Here is a 23,289-nt window from a genome sequence, read left to right on the forward strand (position 1 = left end):
TGAAGGAAAACATTTAACAAAGGAGTAAGACTGACGGAAATTATAGGTAGATATGAACCACGGGCGGCACACACCGCGGTGTTTGCGTTTACTGCGATCGGCAAATACAACGCTATTAAATAAGTGTATATAATCTACCATATATTTATGTATATATACATATATATGTATATACTCGTATATATATGGGTTGGAGCATCCTCTTGGCTCCTGGTTGGCTCATTGGTTGCGCGCTCCACAGGAATTGGCTGTGGCCACATTTTTGCCAACAATAAACCACCCGCGGTGAGCTTTTTCTACGCACGAGCTTCTTGGCGGCCACTGTGCCTCGTCGCGTCGGCTAGATAGGCCGGGTGTGGAGTTGATGCTAGGCAACCCCAGTGTTGCACATTGGTCTAGTGTGGGTAAATAGTTGATAATAAATCAATGCGTTAATGGAAATGAGATTTTTGGGCTTACTGTTCGGTGAAATGTTTAATAAAGTATTAAATATATATAGCACATCGCTGGTTAAAATCTTAAGTTTAGTTTAGGTTAAGGTGTTCATCCTCACACCAAAGGTTGCTAAGGATTTCATTTGGTTTGCTGAGAACGGTGGTGCTGTGTGATGCTTAAACTACTGAATATGGTATAAAAGACCTTGAAAAACCGATGAGTTGCCATAAAAACTTAATTGTTATAATCGAACTACTATAGCATGTAGTTGTCACATAAAATGAACGATCGGACTTAAGTTCTTGTATAGAAAACTTCTGTATTTTAAGAGATATCGTCAAAACATTTGACATCGATTATTGTCCAAGGTATCAGAGCAATCTCAGAGGAAATTGTTGTGATCGGATCACTATAGCATATAGCTGTCATACAAACTGACCGCTCAAACTCAAGTACTTTAAGGAATCTTTTGTAGTTTTGAGAGGAATTATAGCTTAGGTGCAACCTCAGTTCACTTTTTTCTTAATTTTATTTGAAATTGATTTTGTGCTCGAAAAATTTCGTTTTTCTTAAGAAATAGTTAAAAATTAAAATTTTTGGATAAAAAAATATCTAAAATTTTCAAAAAGTTGTAGGTCGGATCGCCAAAAATTTAAGAAACCAACAAAAATGCATTAAAATTTACTTTTAAATAAAAACCATATTTTACGCACTTTTTACCACCACACACACCACAGTGCCGCGCCGCACAGAGGCGTACATGCCTGCCACTTTAACTTGGCGTAAAGCATTTTGCATTAAACGAGAGCCGCATAAATACACTCGCTTCTTTAATATTTCGTTCATTTCTGTGGCTACGCTTCAATGTCAATTAATGACGCACCGCTATGACGCAGCTGTTGTTGGCTGTTGCACCCACTGTGCGGCTAAACTATTTGGTGGCATGATTGGTTTCCTGTTGATTGGATTGGCAGCAAAGAGCAAACGCTGCGGCGTAGCACAATAATAATTGTGTATATAAGCGGAAAGGTGCGGTGTGGAGAGGGGTGCCGGTCCAGCTCCATCTCCAGCAAAGGAGTGTGCACCAGGAAGCTGTCGCTGCTGCTGCTGCTGCTTGAGTGTAGTGAAGCTGCAACATGCGATGCCATGCTGTGTGTTATTTTCAGACACTGTGCACATCGCAGCTTCTTTGGCTGCATCCTGCATGTGGCAGGCAGGCGCACCGCTGCGGCGACGTGTCGGCAAAGAGTTAAAATTAATGTGCATGCGTTGCTGATTTTCAGCCGCCGCACAGCTCCACTCCCCGCATCGCTGTAAGTCAGCTCTCTATTAGAGAGGTAATTTTTTATAGCTGCTTTAGCCAGAATTTTTGTTGTTGTTATTGTTGTGCACACCTTGTTGCGGTCAATGGACTTTCAGGTTGGGTAGCGAGCGCAATTTTCCGCTGGGTTTTGTTAATTTTTAAAGAAATTAAAGAATTTGTAGCAAATAAAAGAATAAATAGAAAAATTAAATTACTAAAAATTATTATAAATTAATTCATATAATTACGAAATATTTTCAAATATGGATTTAAATAACTTCTGACTTTAAAAACGTATAAAAATTAATTTATTTTACAAAAAACAATTTTTTGAAAATTATTAATTCCTTTTAACATAATTTCCAATTCCCGAATATAATTTTTTTTAATTGAATTTAAAAAGAAATTTGTGATAATTAAATATTTGATAAAAAATTATTTGTCTCAACTTTTTAAATTCCAGTTTTTTAAATTTTAATTTTTTTTAAATTATTTTTTTATTTTTTTCCGTTATTAAATTTTTTAGTTTGGTTTTCTTAGTTGGGTTATATTATTTTTAATAAATTTTATTTACTTTATGTTCAACTATTTTTTAATTAATGTTAATTATTTCTAATTTTTTCATTAATTGTTTATAAATTTTTTCTATTAATTTTTTGTATGGCCTATAACAAAAAAAAATTTAATTTGAGTAAGTTAAGCCAATTTTATTTTAAATTATTTTTTTAAGCATTTGATTTAATTTTTTATGTTATTTCAGAATAAATTTTTTTTTAATTTTGTCATACTTTTTTTAATAAGAAGTAATCTTTAATATTTTTATTGTGATTTTTGTTTGCTTTTTGTTTTTAATATCTCACCAGCTTTCGAAAAAAGCTTTGAAATTCCCGACTACCTCATTAGCTACAACGCTATAAAAAAACTCGAAGCCAGACAGACAAATCGTACTTAATTGGCAACGCGGTCGACATTGCAACAGTAATTTGAGAGCTTCAGAAGAAGCGTGAAGAAAGCTTAATTTTTCGCTTCGGAATAAAACAGAAAACTGCTAACAATTAACCACATACCCCTCGAAAAAGGTATGCAAACGACTATGGATATTCCTATTACACAAAAAGCAGTAAACTACATATCTAGGCCAGAAGAAAGGTAGCGAAAATTACCTCCCAACTGAGCAGAGTAATGGCCAACATAGGAGGTCCCAGCCAAAAAAGAGAAAGCTCCTAATGCCGACGACAATCAGTGTCCTTTTATACGGAGCTGAGATCTGGACAAACTTGCTTAAAAAGGAAAACCGGCGTCAGGCAATGGCCAGAGTGCACCTAATTTGGTTTTAGTGACCTGGAAGTGGCCCATTACCCACCCACTCAGCAAAAAAAAAAAAATAATAAGAATAATAATTTCTAATAAATTTTATTCATTATTTTTAATTAAGACATAATTTGTTTGCTCTTTATTAAAATATAATTTTGCTTCCGCAGTGGTTTTGTAAATTTAAGGCTTTATTGTATAAAAACGGTCCAAAAGTGTTTTCCCTTATTCCCTCAAAAAGCAATGCTTAATTAACACACGAAATGCTTTATGATCCATTTTTTTGTAAACTAACACTAGTTGCTTTAAAAAATTCTATATTTGTTTAAAACCTAATAGAAATCATATAGATGGTAGTAGTAGAGTAATAGTATTATCTATGTATATGTTATAGCATTGACAGACGGCAGCGTTAAACCAGATTGATTGCATTTTTCGGGATTAATTCAGGAGTTACCACAGCTAACTCCGTTGCTGAATCCAAAAATAACTCTCAAAATTTTAGGGAGTTTGTGAGATTTTCGTTGGCAACATTGTTAAAAATGGCCAATTTTCATCTATTGTGAATGAAATACAAACAACCCTGACAGCTGTTTATCAAATTCTCCATATAATATCAATAAAACTTCTATGTTATGATGCAGTTTTAAAAATAATGTGTTGATATGCTTTTGTAATAAAAAATGGTTTGGTAAAAATTGGTCGGCTAACAACCGTAATGTTTATCTTCTATCAATTTTCATTGAAAATATTATAAAAAGGACAATGAGCTGTTTATGAGAGTTTCAAACTCGCATAGCTGTTGTCTGTCACCTACAAATTGGATCTGATTAAGTGCGCAGTTAATCCGGATTAACGCTGCCGTCTGTCAAGGCTATTAGCCTCAGTTAAGCGTGAACAAGTCCTCAACCGCACATTTCTTGGAATTAAAGAAGCAAAGCAAAATTTCCCGCAAATGTCGAGAATTCGGCTCAAAAAGTGACATTTTCAGTTGAGACTAAGTTTGGGATGCAAACAGATCTTTACAAATATTTTGTTGGGTTAATGTTGACACAAATGTCCAAGATCGACATAAAACGATTTAATCGATTTAATCTACCAGTGCTTAACCCTGGAGACATCTATTGGAAAACGCCAGAAGCAAAGTTGTAGACCTAATATTTAAATCCTTATTAGAAATTAAATTTTTATAAATTTTTTATTTTTTTTCCTGACACTTTTAGTTAATTCTTAATGAAATTAATTATTTTTGGTCATATTTCAAAAGATTTTTAAAGAAATAATCTTATTATTATTTTTTTTTGTTTTAATTTAACACTTTTTTACTTTATTTGATGTTCTAAATTCCAACCTGAAAAAATTTCGAATACCGATTCATACTCTCTAATAAAATAAAAGAAATAATTGTCCTTAATACTCACCAACATCGAAGCTGTACGCCAACGGCACGAACTGTAACGCCACTGTGCACAGTAGAGCGATTTGTAGTAGTCGATAGTTGTAGTTGCGGGAAGAAAGGCACTGTTGGGAGAACATTTTGCGGGTATTAGTGTTGTTGCGCGGGTGTGAGCTGTGTTGATGGAGGTGGTGGTGATGAGACTTTGAATTTCTACTACTTAGTGTGCTTAGAGTTGTAGTTGCTGTTGTGTGGCTTGTAGTAGTAAGCATTTTTATTTGTTTTTTTTTTTTTTTGTAATATTTTTCGAGTGGGTTTCAGTTTAAAGTGTAGCTTATATTTTTAGAATTGCATAGATATTTTTTTGTTTCACAGTACAGGGTTACAGTGTTTAGCCTTTTGTTATTTAATATCTCGCTATTTTCGTTGCAAAAAGTTTAGTAGATATACATAATTCATAAGAGGCAGTGTCGAGTTTTAGATATTCTGAAATGAGAAGATATATACAAATTTTTGTTAGAATGTTGTTATGGTTTGTGTTTTTAAATAAATAAATAAAAAAAATTTTATGAATTTTTTTAATATATATATTTATGTAAAATTATCGCTTTCACTTTCGTAAGCTGCTGCAGTGAGCTTTATGTGCTTTGAAAGTTCTGACTGACAAATCTGTATTGAATTTTTTTCCCTTAGTGGTATTAGCTATCGTCAACTGCGTGGGTCAAGTATCTAATTATCGAGAAACTGCACCAATTTGCTTGCTAAAAATTGCAAGCAGACTCGTTAGCAAACTTTGCAGACGCTTTTTGTTGCAAGCACACTGCTTTTATGACATATTTATTTTTTGTTATATTTTCCTTTATTTTTCTTTCCATATTATTTTCGCGATTTAATTTAGCCATATTTACCCGACCTCTTGCTACTTTTTACAGCATTTATTGCTGTTTTCTTTACTTGCAACGCTGTGCCATTTTCGTTGCTTTTATACTCTAAACAGGGTGTATTAAGCTTGCTACAAAATTTTTAACACCCAGAAGTAAATTACGGCGACCATTTAAAATATATGCATATATAAATGATCAGCGTGACGGCATGGGTTGATTTAGCCATGTTCGTCTCTCTAGCTGTCTATATATACGGCAACTACTTAGTCCCTCAGTTTTTGAGATATCAGTTGGAAATCTTGCACATGACCTTTTTACATCACGAAATTGATTAGTTGTTGAAACTGTCGATATCGGACTACTATGTCATATAGCTGCTATACAAACTGATCGATCAAAAACAAGTTCTTGTATTGAAAACGTTTTTGTCTGGCAAGACATCTTCACGAAATTTGGTATGTCTTACTATACAAACTAACGGTACAATCTCTCAACAAATTGTTCAGATCGTACCACTATATCATATGCTGCCATACAAACTGCTCGAAGAGTACCAAGTCCTTGTTAGAAAAACTTTTTTATTTGACAAGATATCTTCACGAAATTTGATATGCATTATTATTCAAGCTAACGCTATAACATCCCAACAAATTGTTGAGATCGGCCTACTATATCACATAGCTGCCATACCAACTGGGCCATCAGAATCATATCCTTGTATTGAAAACTTTTTTATCTGACAAGATATCTTCACGAAATTTGACATGCACTATCTTTCTAGTTAACGGTACAATCTCCCAACAAATTGTTCAGATCGGACTACTATGTCGTATAGCTGCCATACAAACAGAACGTTCAAAATCAAGTTCTTATATGGAAACTTTGCTATTTGTGAAAGGTATTCTATGTAGCTTCGGTGCAACCGAAGTTAACATTTCAGCTTGTTTCTAAATTTTTTTGTAACAAAATCTTTCTCTTAGCCTATATTTCCACATTTGCCACATCCACTTTTCTGCGTCAGCATTTTATTAACGTCAAGCTTAGCTACTAGTTTTAGTTGCCGGCTGTTATTGTTGTTGCAAGTGAAGTAGTTATTTTTTCATTGTTGTTGTAACTATAGCTGTTAATTTTTTTATTGCTGTTGTTGTTGCAGCCAACGCGCAGAATTGCAACAGCGAAATTAAAGCAGAGCAACACCAACACACAGCACTGCTTTCAACTGCAATTTGTAAATGTATGTGAGTGTGTGTGTTAATGTTGCAAAGTGTTGGTCAGATGTTGATGGCGCTTACTATATTTCTACTCACATGTGTATGTGTGTATGTATGTATATGCCAACTAACTGACGGACTGACGCGCGGTGTAATGCTGGCGGACTGCCTCACTTGCTGTGCGCTGAATTGGAGTTGTGTGGCAAGCAAGCGGTCAGCGCAACCTATTCACTCAACACAAATGACTTGAAAATGGCAACAAACCAGGTTAGCTGTCTACTTTGGTTGTATGTGTGCTTACGGTAGCGCCGAGTTGCACCGCTTTTCTTCCCGATTTCTATAGGCATATTTGCCTTAGCTGTATTTATATAAAAAGTGCAACAGTAGCAGCAGCTAGAAAAAATGTTGCAAGTATAAAGCAGAAAAAAGTATGCTGTATAGAACAAGCCAGCTAAATAAAAGCGACTGGCGGTAAAGCAATGTAGGCGCTCTGCCCAGGTTGATGTGGGAAAAGGCGCAACGAAAATTGAAAAAAAAATATAAAAAATTTGCCAAAGCTAAGAAAATGGCAAGGGAAAATAAAAAAAAACAGTGAATGTGTTGAACTCTTAGGTAAACTAGGAAGCTTTTATACTCCGCGCTATGTATTTGTGTTGCTCCGAAGAGTACACCAGCAGAATGAAGTTGAATGAAAAGCGCAACGTCAGCATGAATGAAAATTGCATGAAATTGCCACATGCCACATAAGCGGGCATACACCATCACACATACACATATAAGAGCATATAGTGATATATACTTCCTCATACATATTCATTACGTTCCATAATAGGCACGCCTCCCTTCGCGCAACTCGCCAACTGCTGTTGGCTATAGGCTTTACGCTGGCTGCTTCTCATCAAGCATGTTTCCTTGCCTACAATGTGGCGGCTTAATTGAACTTTCTAATGGCAGGCTTTGTTACAGGAAATATACGCTTGTATGCGTGTGTGTGTATATATGTGTGCGTGAGTTTGTATGCTATTTTGTGGGCTCAACAATCTAAAGTGTTGGGTAGCGCCGTTTTTAGGGCGTTAGCAATTAGCATAGTGCATTAAGGTTGAGCGGTTTGAAGAAAATACCAAATTGGTTTGGAGCTGTTACTACCGAAATGTATACGTGCTCTCTGTATAAGGTATTGAATGCGGAGAACTCATTCAGTTTAGGCTCTATGAAAGAACCAAAAACTCTTTTTGGTTTAAGAAAAACCGCTTGACATTTTCGAACCGATTTTCGATTTTCTCATCACTGAGAGAAAGTCTTTGATAAATAGCATCATAACCTTGAATGTGGTGATTTCGTAAGCGCAAATCGCTTTTTAAGACTTTCAACCAAAATCTCTAAATCATACATATATTATATTTTCGTAAATATGCTTATTAGAGTGGAGTCAAAACTTCAATCCCATTAATAGCCCTTCGAAGTAAATTTCTTATATCAATGATCAAATAAATATCAAATAATAGTGCGAAGAGAATACGCAGTGGAGTAGGAGACGATGGCGCTACTGAAAACGCTACAGGCGACGTTATTTAAGTGACGAATGCACTCGCGCCTCCTCGGCAGAATCGATGCTATTTCAAACTGAGAAGTGAGCAATATATAAACGGCAAAGTATTTCCAAGTAGGTATGACACCAAATAATGGCAGCTCTAAATTTGAGTATGCGCCACAAAAATTCTTGAATAAATCTTTTTTAATTCTAAATTTTGATTTTTTAGTAAAGCTTAAATACTAATCCTTTTAAAAAAGTGAAAGCTCTTTGGCAAGTCAAGTTAAATGAAAGCTTTTTTGCAAAATTATCCGAAATCCCCCAGAAGTTGAGCTTGGCGGGCCAAATATCCTTGAATAAATCTGTTGTAAATTTAGCTTTTGAGCAAAATAATCTTTAACATGCACTTATCAGTTAAAACTAAAATAATAATCATATTTCTCAAATGAAAGCTCTTTGGCATCTAAAATCAAGTGAAAGCTTGCAGTGTGCAGTGGCAATATGAAAGCTCGCAGGCACTAATATATTTTTAAACTTTAAAAGTTCAAGCAAGAAAAGCTTTCAAAGTGTATGAAAAGCTTATTTGAAAAGTTCGAAGGTTTTCTAACAGCTCTCATAAATTTAATGTTTAGAGTTATGGAAAATATCATTTCAGAATTTATATGAAATAAAAGTTTTTTGGCATCTAAAATCAAGTGTAAGCTTTATGCCCAGTTGCAACATAAAAGTTCACAAACATGCATATATTTTTAAACTTGAAAAGTTTAAAAAAATTTCAAAAGCTTTCAAAGTGTGTGAAAAGCTTATTTGAAAAGTTTTAAGTTCTTTTTTAGCAGCTTTCGCCAATTTAAAGCTTAGATTTTTGAAAAATTTCACTGCATTTTTTTTAAGTAATATATCATACTTTGATCAAAAGCTCGCTGGAAATATGTAGAATAATTCCCTCAAAAGCTTGTGAGGTTTAAAATAGATCTGGTTAAAAGATTTCGATTGCATGTGTGGAAGCCAGTTAATGAAACTTCAGGTTGAAGAGAAAGTTACGTAAACAAAAAAGATTTTTAGTATATATTTTTGTTTGAAGAGGTACAAGTAGATGAGAGAGTTACGTAAACCAAAGAAATTTTTGGTGTCGCCCTTTGCAAAGGCATAGGTGTTAAGGCTTTCGCAGTTTGCACCTTCTAGTATTGTCACAGTCATGGCTAATCTCTCTGACTTCGTTTTTGTTTCGTTTAATTTCATTTTCATTCTCAAGCTTTCATATGAGCTTATATTTTATTATTGAAACTTTCGAGAGTTCCTTTAATATTAACGCAGATTAATTAAATCCCTTCTGAAAACTCACATTTTAAGCTACAAATACCTTTGTTGAATACTTAATCTTACAAAAAAATCAATGCAACCTCCAACCTAACCTCACTTAACCCCAACTCTTCAGCATATTTCATGTGCTGCCTTTCGCAGCAATTTTCTAATAAAGAGAAACGTGCATACCAACTACTACTATGAAATTACTAGATTCCCAGTCAATAAATTAACAACAAAAGTTTGCACGTTTCATTGTTGTTGTTGTGGTGCTGGTTTTTCTGCTAGCAAACGTGAGCTGAGCACGCCACAGCAGCTGAAGTTGCAAAAAAGTGGCAAGTGATGGAACAAAGTACTGTCAATAATTCTTCGTTTAATTGCAACTTTCCAACTGGAACCGAGAGCCTACAACAGCAGCTGCAACAGCAACAACAAGAACAGATATGTATGCCTTGGGACTGTCCTTAGCGCGGCTAGGCATTTGCAGTTTAGACGAACTATGGCCTTAAGCTATAGACGGCCAACGGCAGCAAGCGTAGCGCTGAGGTGGATTGTCAACAATGCTTGCAGCAAAAGCACAGCGTCATTCAATCGGTGCCATCAGTATTTTGTGCCGATTTTCCTTTCCTTTTAACGTTTTGTCATTATTTTTTTTTTGTTGTACCTGACAAAGTATGCAGCACTGCAACTCGTCTGAAGTGATGGTCGTCGTGTCGTATCACAGTTACATCTTGGCAGCAGCTGGTTGAGGAAGCTCTATGGAGGCAGCTCTGTGGAGACTGCGTCGGATTTCGGTTTTTGCCGTTGAGATGGTTAACAATTTAGTGGAGTTTTAGTTAAAGTTCTGCCTTAGCTTAGCTGTGTAGGCATTTGGCCGCTTGCTAGCGCTGATGTGTCCCTACTTTCCGACTATATTTTTTTACCTGCCACAGCGCGTTGCGTCTATTTGTCGGCGTTTTAGGCTTTGAAAGTTGAGTCGGCTCCGGCGTATTGGCATAAAGATAGATGCCGTAAAACGTGTGACTAGCGTAAAAAAGCAGATGGCTAGATAGTTTGCACTTGCTGGGTGACGCTTAGGTGAGCGCGCGGTAAGTACGCGTCGGTGGGCAACTATTTATAATCGCACATTTATAAATACAATATATTGCAATCGTGGTAAGTACGCGCCAGCGCTAAGGTTGCAACGTCGCTGCGCATACTTTAGCCACTTTATGTTGTTTTTGTTACGCGCGCGCTTGCCACACGTTTAAAGGCAGTAAATAAATAAAAGTGCGGTGAATGTAAAGGCTTTAAGTTAAAAAGTATTGCTACGATAAAGGATAGCATGCAGACATTGATTACACTGCCACGACTGTGCAACATGCCGTGAGTGTGCCACTTTGTTGCACGTTGCCACGATACTACTTGCCGCATACGAGCCGCCTATCCGAGCGCGACTTTTCAATTTTCTATAATTTATAGATGATTATTTCTTGTGGCCGGCCATGTTGCAACATTACCCGCCATGCAACGCATAGCTAGTTGCGCGTGTGCTACATTTACACATAGTGCTGTTTTATGCTTTTTTGCACAAAAATGGGTTAAATTATTAATGATAGCCAAGCGGACGAAACCGTGTGGCAAATACTCGCATTTTGCTATAAGCGGCACTAGCCGCAAGTCTACATCGCCACTCGCTGGTACTGTTGGTTGGTGTGGCAGCATGCAACATGCTTAGCGGCGTTGCTTTGTCGCTTGCGGTCACTAGTTGTGGTGTTTAAGCTTTTTTCGTTGCATTGCGCGCGGCACACTTGCAACAATCGGCGGCATTGGCAACGGCCTTCTCTACACAGACACGCATACATATATCAGTATACGCAGCGCATCACTTTGTAGTTGCTGCCGGCGGCTTTTGAAGCGTTTGTTGATTTTCCGCTTTTCTCCACCACACCCCTCCACTTTCAGCCGGTATTTTTGTATGTCAGGTGTTCCTCTTTCGCTGTCGCCTGTTGGCGGCACCAGCTGCCTGTCGCCTCTGGTGGACTTTTGACCGCTCTGTGGCACTGTTGTACTTGCATTGTTGGCTATTTGCTCGTACATCTGTCGTCAACGATTTTACGCATTTGTTCTCGAGTTGGTATTTCCCAGTTGCGATTTTTTTCGCACACAGATTTGTATAAATTCCTATGTTTCTCTTAATAGCTTAAGCCTGACATTCGCTTTGCAAGCTGGTTGTAAATCCTGTTTATCTGCATGTCAGCGAAACTCGTCGACTAAGCGCTTAGCTATTAACGCCACTCTTCATTCTCTTGATTAAAAATGCCGTTTTTTTAAATTAATCAATAAATGGTTGCTTGAAACCCCATGGGTGGTCTTCGGCTTAGCATAAGCTTATAGCCTATCAGGAAAATCGAGGTTAGAAGCAGGTCATGAGCGAAGCTAATAGCGGCAAATGAGTTAGATAGTGATCACATAAAGAATTGGTATACAATTTAAAGCTATAACAAGCTTCTTTTAATTATCAAAAAACTTCTAAGTTTGGTTTTCGACTTCAAAATCCCTATAAAGGTGTAACCTTTTTTTCATTACTCAAAAAGCTCTAAAGTTTGGCTTTCACCCGAAAGTCCTTATAAAAATCTGTTTAAATTTTAAATATTAATTTTTCAGTTACCAAAGCTTAAAAGAAAAAAGTGAAAGCTCTTTATCAAGTCAAGTCAATTGAAAGCCTTTTATAACATTATGTATTAATTCCTCAATTACTGAAAGGCTTAAACAATAATTATGTTTATCCAATGAAAGCTCTTTGGCAATTTAGTTAATTGAAAAATAATCAAAAATATTAATTTTTCAGTAAAACCTTATTATCCAGAAAGCTCTCAAGCTTGGCTTTCGAAAATCTTTGTAGAAATCTTTTTTAATCTTAAATATAAATCCGTCAGTTACCAAAGTTTAAAAGAAAAACGTGAAAGCTCATTAACAAGTCAAGTCAATTTAGTTTATCAGTTGTTAAAGCTTCAACTATAATATTAAACAACATGAAAGCTCTTTGGCATTTAAAGTTAATTGAAAAATAATCCAAAATATTAATTTTGTAGTTGCGAAAGCTTAAAAGAAAAAAGTGAAAGTCCTCGAGCAAGTAAATCAAATGAAAGCTTTTTACAACTAATATTTATTCTTCAATTACAAAAGCTAAAACAAGAAGAATTATGCTCATCGGATGAAAGCTCTTTGGCAATTTAAGTTCAGTGAAAGTTTTTTTATTGCAAAATAATCCAAAATATTAATTGTTCAGTTAAAGTTAACCTACAATTAAGCTTATCAAATAAAGCTCTTTGGCAACAAAAGTCAAGTGAAAGAGTCCTCTCAATCTCCAACACCAGCTAGCATTTATAAAAATCATTTCGAATTTTTCAAGAAATTGAAAAGAATTTGAAAAGCTTTCGAAGTACAAGAAAACTCTTTTTTAAAACTCTTAAGATGATTCAGTTATTTTCCACCGCTAAGAACAACATAAAGTCTAAAATTTTAACGTATGTTGTTAAGACAGATATCATTCACTTTTGTGAACCGAAAGCTTTTTCCAATATATAGAAAATATACATACCTCATATCACATTGTGATAAACAATTATATGTTTTCTGAACATAATTTCAATATAATAAAATTTCAATTGCCGAATAAAATTCACTTTGACCCCCTGGAACTACTAGAAAAATTCCTCACAAGCTTTTGTGCTAAATAATAAAAGCTTTCTGGAATAGTTTTTATCCAGCCTATAGCATAAAATTTTGAATGTATTTTGCACTAAATGATTGTATTTTTAGGCAAGAACTGTTATAAAATATATACATATACAAACTGATAAAACAATGAAGCTTTATAAATAGCATTGATATTTCAACTATCTAAGATCTAAGGTCTAAAATATAAGAGAAGTCGGTATGAAGATATGCATAAATTTCAGCAACTTGCGCAATGAAACCACAGAAGCTTTTAATTACCGTAGGATCAGGATGAAAATTTATTTTCATTGAAGACACGTGTTTTTGTTAGTTTCATTTAAAAAAAAAAATAAATGATCAATTAAAATTACTTCTCTATATAAACAAGAAATTAATATTGGGGTTTCAGACCATTCATTTTAAATGATTTTGAGCTTTTTCAGTGAAAGCTTCGCACAGCTTGATTTTGAGCTTTTTCAGTGAAAGCTTCGCACAGCTGATTTTGAGCATTTTCAGTGAAAATACAGTTGATTTTGAACCTCTGTGTAAAAGCTTTACAAGATTAATAAGCTAACAAAATTAACTGCACGTTTGCTAATCGTATATACAATTATACCATATAATATATGGCTATTTATTAATGCAAGCTTTAAATTTTATCTTCTACTGCTTAAATTAATTGAATGAGTTATTATTGTTTTAAATAAAAGCTTCCTACTGTTAATTTTGAGTTTTTTAGGGAAAACTCTCACACAATTTGAGCTTTTTACATAAGAACTTCGCCCAGTTAATCTTGCGCTTTTTTTTGTTGAAGTCTTAGCTCTGTTGGTTTTGTGCTTTTTTAGTGAAAGCTATGCGAGGTTGATTTGAAGCTTTTTCAGTGAGAGCTTTGTGGGGTTGATTTGAAGCTATTTCAGTGAAACCTTTGCGAAATTGATTCGAAGCTTTTCAGTGAAAGCTTCTAAGAACTAATTGAATTGTCATGTGACTATATATTATTATAATCTTTAAGCTTGCTGAGATATTGCAACATAGATCTACAACTTAATATCATAGCTATTAAATTGACTTTAATACATTATTTTATCACACAAAATTATAAAGCTAAAGGCTTTATGTTATTAGTCATAAAACTTAATAAGGAAGTAACCATGAAAAAATATCTTAGTCACCCTAATAATAATAATAATAAATCTCAAGTAGATAATCAAAAAAATGTCATAAACTGAACAATTTTAACACAACAATGCGAACTAACTTCCTTATTAAGTGCTGAGAGCAGAAAGAGATTTCAAAAAAGCAAAATTCTGAGAATGCTACAAAACAGAGAAAAAATTTAATTGGATGCTGAATGCTTGCTGTAGATAAATCTTTGCTTTTTCGGCGAAATGTTTACAAGCGAAGTGAAAATTATTTATGCCGATTGACGCACAGCGACGCCGAATGAGTGAATAAGTGAGTGTTTATGCTGTTAACTGGGCGCTCAAGCGCGATTGACTGACTAACTCACTGACGGAGTGACTGAATTACTGATGACAATTTGCATAACTACCAATTGAATCAACAATTGATAACTGTCAGCTGTCAGCAAACATCAACATGACTGTCATTATTATTATGCTGAATACCGTTAGAGTGTATGTGTGCAAACATATATGTATGTATTGAGTTTACTACTGCCTACAAATGACAACTGCCGACTAACGATTGCCGACTGCCGACTGCCGGCAATCAGCAGTCAAGTGAGTGAGCGCAAGTGTTGAGTAGTAAAAGGCGCACATTTAACGTTTATTACAAAAGCAGTAGTAAAATAAAATGGGAGCAACAGCTGAGTGTCAAATTAAATTGATCAATTAACCACTTGATGTGCTCGTAGACAAGTACATATATGTAAGTATGTATTTAACAGCCAACAGCTAGCCTCAAGTTGCCGTCGTCGAATTTGTCGAGAGAAAAAAGTTTGCACAATAAAAATCATATGGCTGGCGACAAATACCGACTGATCCACTTTCGGCGCCCACGCCAACAATTGACAGTTGGGGAGCGGGAGTGTGGGTGCGCGCCGCTTTGTCGTCTGCGCACCGCTCTCAGTATACAGCGGACGGCGAACGCGCGCAATTGACAGCTGTAGGCTAGTTTGTATTGACAGTTGCACACAATAGGTAAATAAATATGGTAGACGGGAGATGAAAAAGGTAACAAATTATTTGTAAATATGTACAAAAACATTTAAGCATATATGTGCTTATGTAAAATGTGTAATATGACAAAAAATATCGGAGTTGCAACGCCATAAAGCCAACAACATAAAAATAAAAAAAGTATGTACAAAAGGCATAAAAGTCGAAACTTTCATTTGTTGACAAAGTACATAGTTGGTCATTTGATATGTGTCATGCGTGGGACGACACTAAGTAATACCGTTAATGATGAAAGTGTGCATCAACGCTGTTTGTCAGCCATGAAAATGCTTGTCAAGTGGTGCTACGAATTTTCCGCTCTTCTCTGACAGCTAACGCATAAGTTTGTTACACTCACTTGTCATGCGAGATGTCAAAAGTGACATTTAGTCGAGGATATTTTAATGAATTTGTGACATGCGTGTGGTGCTTTACCGCCACTATTCAACTCTTTAATAAGATTTTCTTGGCGTTTACTGGAGTTTGTAAAATTTTCTGTGTATCTTCAATACGAAATATTAAATTTTTATGTTACCCTTATTTTTTCACTTTTACTACATCTAGTGCACCACATTTTCTAAGCATTTTCATATTTTCTACACTACATATCCTTCAATATTTAATTGCGTCGTTGTTTCATTTCATCTTTCTCGCACGCACCCCTTTCGCTCTCTATCTATTTCTCTCTCTTTCGCTCTCTCACTGTTAGCTGTAAAAAAGTTTTGCCAATTTCTGACAGCTTTGACAACATAAGTGACGTGTGTGCAAGGGTCGCAATTTTCCTATTGTATTTTGACAGCTGTCAAAGTGACATTCAAGTGCGATTTGTGCAGAGAGTTATGCAAAAATTCAATTTATATTTATCATGCATAAATACAATACATTATACTGACATACTTGAAAAGTAAAGCTTACAAATCAGTTTTGTCCAGATGAGCGTTGAAAGGGTGCGAAAAATAACCCTAAAGCCTTAACCTGTTCTCAGAGCTGTTACCAACTAATCTGAACTGACACTTGTGCTCTTCACTTGTAATTTAATAAACACATTCAATAGTTTTACTGAAAGGGGTTGAAACATAAAGCAAAAAAAAATTTTGTACTTCTATAACATGCAAGCGTCATAGCGAAAGGCTGAAAGTAGAGTTACCGAGCTAAGAAGGAAAAGTGTTGGACAATAACAACTGGGTTAACACATAAATTTTATAGAATTGTTTTTATATATATTTTTAGGTAAGAATTTATGAAAATCATAAGTCTTAACCGAACATATCACAATTTTTTCTAGTTCAGATTGAACTAAGACACCAGCTTGGAAATAAATTTGTACCCTCAACCATTGACTTAACTAAGATCAAAATTTAGATTTTATTTTTATAAAGATGAGTGAAGAAAGAAGAGATTAACAGCCTGACCTAAAAGCACCGTCACATTCCAGCATTATTTTGACCGATTTTTTGGTCAAATAAGAAACGAGAGTGATCGCTCAGTCACTGTATTCACCAAATTTCGCTCATTTTGAATTTTTTATTCCCTGTACAAGGTATACTTTATTAAGTTTTTCACGATCTTTTTAACAACCAAACCGAAACGTTGAAGACCCTAGAAAAATCTAATTTCAAATGATCAGTGCGATGAGCTGTATCGAAATAAACATGCCTGTATATCACTCAGTATATATAGCCTCAGTTTTTGAGAAATAACAGGTTTTTTCAATAAGGAAGCTACAAAAGTAGAACGGTAGGAACCGCATATATTTTTTCTCGCTCTTTTGATATTTCTTTTTAGTAAGGTTTGCCATTTCATCATGAAAAGGTATACGATCCAAAAACGAGTCGAAGTTATTAAGAATTACTACCGAAATTCAGAGTTAGTGGTCTCAACTTTAAGAGCGCTCCGTCCAATTTATGGTCGTCATAATCATACTGTTAGATCAACAATTAAGCGTTTAGCGGACAATTTTGAATCCACAGGCACAGTAAAAAATGTTCCGTGCCAGTGAGATAAAGAAGTGCTGCCGCTAGCCCATCAATTGAGGAAGACTCAAATCAGTCTCTCAAACGTTGTTCTCATCGTAGGCAACGCCGTGACGTCGTAGTGGCGAAATTTGCGAAAATATCTTGGCCTAGATCCTCACAACATCAAACTGACGCAAGAACTGAAGCCGCTTGACCACCAGAACCGCCGTATGTTCGTGCATTGAGCTAAGCAACAACTTGAAAATAATACAGATTTTCATCGAAAAATCATCTTCAGCGATGAAGCTCATTTCTAGCTGAATGGCTTCGTCAATAAGGAAAATATGCGTTATTGGTCAGGCAGCAATCCATACGTACTCCATGAGTCACCATTGCATCTAGAAAAAATTACGATTTGGTTCGGCTTATGGGCCTGCGGCGTCATTGGGCCATACTTCTTCCGTGATGATCAAGACCGTCACGTTACTGCGAATGGATTTGGACGGCGCCACAAGTCACACAGCGAATGCCACAATCGATTTATTGAAAACCAAGTTTGGTGACCGTGTTCTCTCACGAAATGGTCTAGTCAATTGGGCGCCGTAGTCGTGCGATTTGACGCCATTAGAGCATTTCTTGGGGACTACGTCAAGTCTATGGTCTATGCCAACACGTCAGCTACGAGCGATGAACTTCATGCAAATATCGAACGTGAAATTGCGACAGTACCGGCCGATTTATGTTTGAAAGCCGTTGAATTTGGGTTGAGCGTTTGGACTTCTGCAAGCGTGTCCGTGGTCATGCAAAAGAAATCGGGTTCCATACATAATGGTATCGAATGTGCTCGCACAGGAATAAAGTATTTCTTAAATTATTTTTGATATGCTTAGTCTCATTTATTATTTTGAGTTTTATAAGAAAAAATATCCCTTCCTTTTGTTGTTGTATTAAAGCGAGCATGAACTTTCTACAATATATACTTATTCTCCAATTAAATCCGTTTTCCACACAAAGACGATTGCAGACACAAACCAATCTACAAGAGTTTTTTCTCTCTCTCTCTCCCTTTCTCACAGCAACCACCTAACTCCACGAAACTTTTCCCAGCTTATATAGCAATAAGAATTAAAATTCACACTACAGCGTATTTTAATCTCTAATTTAGCGTTAAATTCCGCTTTTATTACCAGTATTTCAACAGAGAATGGAGCAGAAAGCAAAAAGCAAAAAGAAGGCAACAAAAAATAGAATGCAAAGCAAAATCAAAGAAAAGGAAACAAGTAAATTGTATACTTGGAGGGCTAAAAATTGCAATTTCAGCAGAAAAAAGCGGCGACTAGAAGAAAATTGCATGCGAAACACGCACACTTACACACACATGCGAATACCGTAGAGCAAGTGGCAAGTAAGCGAACAAGCGAAAATTTGCATAAATATATGTATGTGTGTGTGATTTTGCTGTGTTCGTGTGCCTAAGCGTGTGAATGTGTGGAAGTGTTGGCACAACGAAAGTGCGAAATGAATGAATAAATACCAAAGGAGTCAAGCAAAGGATGGATTTGTCGTCGAAGCTAGCACAGTTTTAGGCGCCAAAGCGCGTTGTGTGTTGTACATGTATGTACTATATATGGTGGCTGGTTGTGGAAATCACAAACTACTTAAGCGCAACAACCGCAACAGCAAACCAACAAAACACACCCACAAATCATGCACAGACACAGTTGAAAGTATAATTCACACACGCACATATACACACATACACATACATTAGTATATAGCGCTACTTACTCAACTGACTGCGTGAAAATCGTTGCCTTTTTCCTTATTATACTGTGCCATTTAGCAGCAGCGGGAGCGGTGTGGTACGGGGTATGTGCTTGAATAATTTCGCTTCATTTTGGCACTTGAATTGTGCGCTTGATGTTTGCTCAGGAGTGTGCATGTGTGTGTGAGCTTGTGTGGCAATTTGCGCTGCTGCTAGTCGTAGTGGGTATTCATTAGCATACACCAGGGCGCACGATATTGAATTTCTACGCCGTTAAGGTTCTGCTTTGCAGACAGCAATGTCGGAAATCAAATAATGGAAAGGGGTTAAAAGGAGTGTTACAGTGGCGTTGTAATGTTAAGAAAAAATAAAATATTGAAAAAAATGTTTAATAGTAGATTGGTTTGGGATAAGTGTGCAACAGGAGAAATTAAAATTCTTAAAAAAAAATTTTTTGTATTACTTATTGAAAAGAGATTTTTAAAAACTCATTTGATTTTTTGTTCACGAAAAAACCTTTTTTCTCGAAAAAAAATTTTGAATGTTCGAAAATTTTCGATTTTTTTTTGAAATTTTTTTATTCGAATTTTATTTTTCTCGAAATAAATTTTTACATGCTAATATAATTGTTGTACCTGAAGTTTTATCTTCAAATTTTTCGTTAGAAAATAGTTTTTTGAATCAAAAAAGAAGAATTTTATTCACGTAATTATTTTTACAACCGAAATAATTTTTTTTTGGGAAATTTATGTCATTTTACTGATGACTTTAATATTTTTGATCGAAAAAACTTTTTATTTGCGAATGTATTTTGTTTTTTTTACTTTCGAATTTTTTTTCCTTATAAAACTTTTCTTTCCGAATTAATAGTTTTTTCGAGAAATACTTTTTTACCAGGATTTCTGCTTTTTAAGTTTTTATATTTTTAACAGCAATTTATATATTTTTTTTTAATAGCAAAATAATTATATTTCCGAAACAATTTTTTTTTTTTTTCAAATTTAGTTTTTTTTGTGAGCGAAACAATTTTTTTATTCGGGAAGTAAAGTTTTTTACTCCTAGAGCTTTCTATTTGTGAAATTATTTTTTTCACGATTATAAAAATAATTCCTTCTAGAGAAATTAAATTTTTAACATCGAAATTAAACATTTTACAAGCAAAATTTTCGTTTCCATTCAAGAAATCAATGTATTTTATTTTTTTCGAGTTCTTTTATGAAGTATTTCAAATTTGGTTCGAGAATAATACTTTCTGTAAATTACGTTTGCCATCTCAAATTATTGTTACTATTTACAGTTATGGATTTTATATATTAGTTTTGTGTTGAGCTTTCGTGCACTTTAGCTCTTTCGAATAATTTTTTATACCAAAGCTTTTCGCCTGTAAGCAATTTTCTCACCGAAAAATTGGGGTCTAGAGATTTCACATAAACATTTTGGTTTTTATATTCATATTATCCTAAATTATTTCCAAAGACTTAAGAATTTTTTTGTGCCACAAAGCTTTTTCCGTAAGAGCTTTCATTTTTAAAAGCTTTTTGTTTCTACGACTCACAACTGATTTCCGAAGGCTTAAGAACTTTTATGTGCCATGAAGCTTTTCTCGTAAGAGCTTTCGATTTAGAAAGCTTTTTGTGGCTACTTTTACGATTCAATTTACATTAATTACTTTTACACTATTTCAATTACAAAAGACATAACCTTATCTTAAGCTATACGTTTTGACTTCGTATTATAGATTACTTTATTTTTTAACTCTTGAAAGCTTTTCGTACATATTATACCTCTAGAATGAAAACAAAAAATTTATTATTGCTATAATTTTATTCTTCATCACCACTTCCAGACCGGCTCGACAGTGTACCACGCACACAATTGCCGCCAGTGTTGCCACCTACTTGAATTCACCTAATTTCGGTATATGCCTGCCAGTGTTTGTGTCACAGGATATTCAAAACTCAATTCTTTAGCGCACTTCACTCTTCACGAACCGCAACATGCCCAAATTGTAGTATAGTAGCAACAACGAAACTAAATTTACTGTGTTGCATGCAGCGATTTGCCATTATTGCTGCTGTTTAGTTTGCCGTTTTGTAGGTGTATGTGTGTTTTTGCTTTTGTATAAGTGTGTGTTGCTGCAAATTTGAATGCAATGAAATATGCAAATGAAGAGTGAGAGTCGTAACTAGACTAAAGTAGCAGTAACAACAACAAGCTGTACTAACAACAACAAACAGCAGCCAACAGCGACAACAAATACGACTAAAAACACGCTGAACAACAACAACGAAATTGCGCATATTAGCTACAACTACACACATTAACGGGTAAGTAACTAAAAAGTTACAGGGAAAAGTGTTCAATGACGACGACACGGTGCACGACGAACAACAGGAAACCGGAAGTGGCAGAGAAAAAGCACAAAAAATCACGATATAAATTTTTTTCAACCGTAATATTTTCTCATTTTTTGCTTAGCTAGCAAGTGCTTCCTCAACGGCAGCGACCGCCAGCCGCTACGAAATCACAGCAACCGGCGACGTTGGACTTTTATAGCGGAAATACGATAGATGCGCAATGATGTATGGCGTCGTGTCGCCGAAATGCCAAAATGTGTGATTGGGGCGCAATGATGGTGCATGTGCGCACATGGCATTATGTACAAATGTACTTATTGGTGGGTGCATGTACATAGCTGTGTGCGAAGTATGATTTGCGGGGGCTCCCCCAAGTGCAATTGAAGTAAAAATAACGTCAGCAGTGGGTACGAGAGAAAAAAATAACGTTGCAAATGCTTGCTGTCGTCTGTTGGAGCGAGCACATTTCCCCACCGTGTCGTCATTGTCCTGTGAAATATGAGCAAATATGCGCAGACTGCCAGTCGTAGACGAGATATTAGGTCGGAGTACATGCGGTTGGACAATGGTTATGCTGTACTGGAAAGTCCTTTGGGGCTAAATTAAAAGTGGCTGCCTTATTTTATTTTTTTTTTTTTGGTGTAGTTGATCGTTCTACAAGCAAATTTTCTCTCACAAAAATTTCGTTCTCTATTTTTTCACTTGCATCTTTTTGCTATGTCGTACGTTATATTTGCTCCCAAAGCATGTTTTTTTTTTTTTAATTGAGACAATTTGCACAATTTCATTTTCTTAATTCATTCAATTAAAATTATCCATATTTGTGGACTAAAGGAAAAACCCAGCAGTGGAAAGGTTCTCCTCAGACATTTCGTTAACATTGCGATATGTCAATTTGACTACATATTTGTTGTTCACATATCCGAAAGCTTTTGATAAAATACGTCTAATCGTGTCAGAAATACTACTGTGATCAAACTGAAAGTTGAATTTTGTCCATTTCATCTCCTTCGGAGTAATCGCCTCCCGCTGCAATACACTTATGCCAACGAATTTTCCTCTCATCATACCACTTGGAAAAAACCTCCGTCGTGATGGCCATCACAGCCTTCTTCGATTCAGCTTTTATATACTCAATTGAGTCAAAACGGGGTCGTCGGAGTGGTCGTGTGAATTTCTTGAATAGCCAGAAATTACACGAAGGAAAATCAGGCGAATGCGGTGGTTACGGCACGCTATTAGTTGAAAATGTGGCGAAATGATCACGAATAACCAATGCAGTATGAGAAATATTGAAAAAAAAATATTGCTAAGGAAGAACTACTTTAGCCTCTTTCTTAGAAACTTCATTGTAAAATACTTTATAATCCGACTTTTGTATCACAATTAAGAAAAAATACTTTTTAGCAACATAACCTGTCCATACTGGTTCTTGCACCAACTAATCGTTTCAAAAGTTCAGATAGCTAAGTACTGAACCAGTAGTTTTGCATTTGATAACAAATAGGTACACTATAAAATGAATTTGTTGCCAACAAAGCATAATACTAAAGAAGAATTCAGCCTTCTCTATTGAACTTGTGCGAAAAACAATTCTTCTTCTTCTTAATTGGCGTAGACACCGCTTACGCGATTATAGCCGAGAAAAACAATTACGTCGATATTATTGCTAATGTAGATAAAGTCTCTATTTTTCGCAGTTTCGCCGCAAATAAATTATAATTCGACGGCTTAAACCTCGGTTAACAAGAAAACTATTTTTATCAAACTTATCTCTCCTAATCAAACTGTTATATTTTGTATAAAGTATAACCCTTAAAATAAATATTCACAAAAATTTACTATCTTACTTATCTTTGACACGGACTAGTCCATTTAAGCAGCGCGTGCCAACCGATTTTGAGTTAAAAATTAACCTCGATTTTGGTTAAAGTTTTGGATAACATTCTGGTTATAG

General features: G+C 35.3%; 1 protein-coding gene across 1 annotated transcript in view; it reads right to left on the reverse strand.

The window, feature by feature from the left end:
- LOC126751956 (uncharacterized) overlaps nucleotides 1–23,289 on the reverse strand; it is a 157,274-nt gene that overhangs the window by 92,843 nt on the left and 41,142 nt on the right. Inside the window, exon 2 of the mRNA XM_050462435.1 lies at nucleotides 4,471–4,931. Within this exon, the coding sequence (XP_050318392.1) occupies nucleotides 4,471–4,717 (247 nt within the window). The 5' untranslated portion in view covers nucleotides 4,718–4,931. The remainder of the gene's footprint in view (nucleotides 1–4,470; nucleotides 4,932–23,289) is intronic.

Source organism: Bactrocera neohumeralis, chromosome 3, assembly GCF_024586455.1.
Source record: "Bactrocera neohumeralis isolate Rockhampton chromosome 3, APGP_CSIRO_Bneo_wtdbg2-racon-allhic-juicebox.fasta_v2, whole genome shotgun sequence".
Taxonomy (NCBI): domain Eukaryota; kingdom Metazoa; phylum Arthropoda; class Insecta; order Diptera; family Tephritidae; genus Bactrocera; species Bactrocera neohumeralis.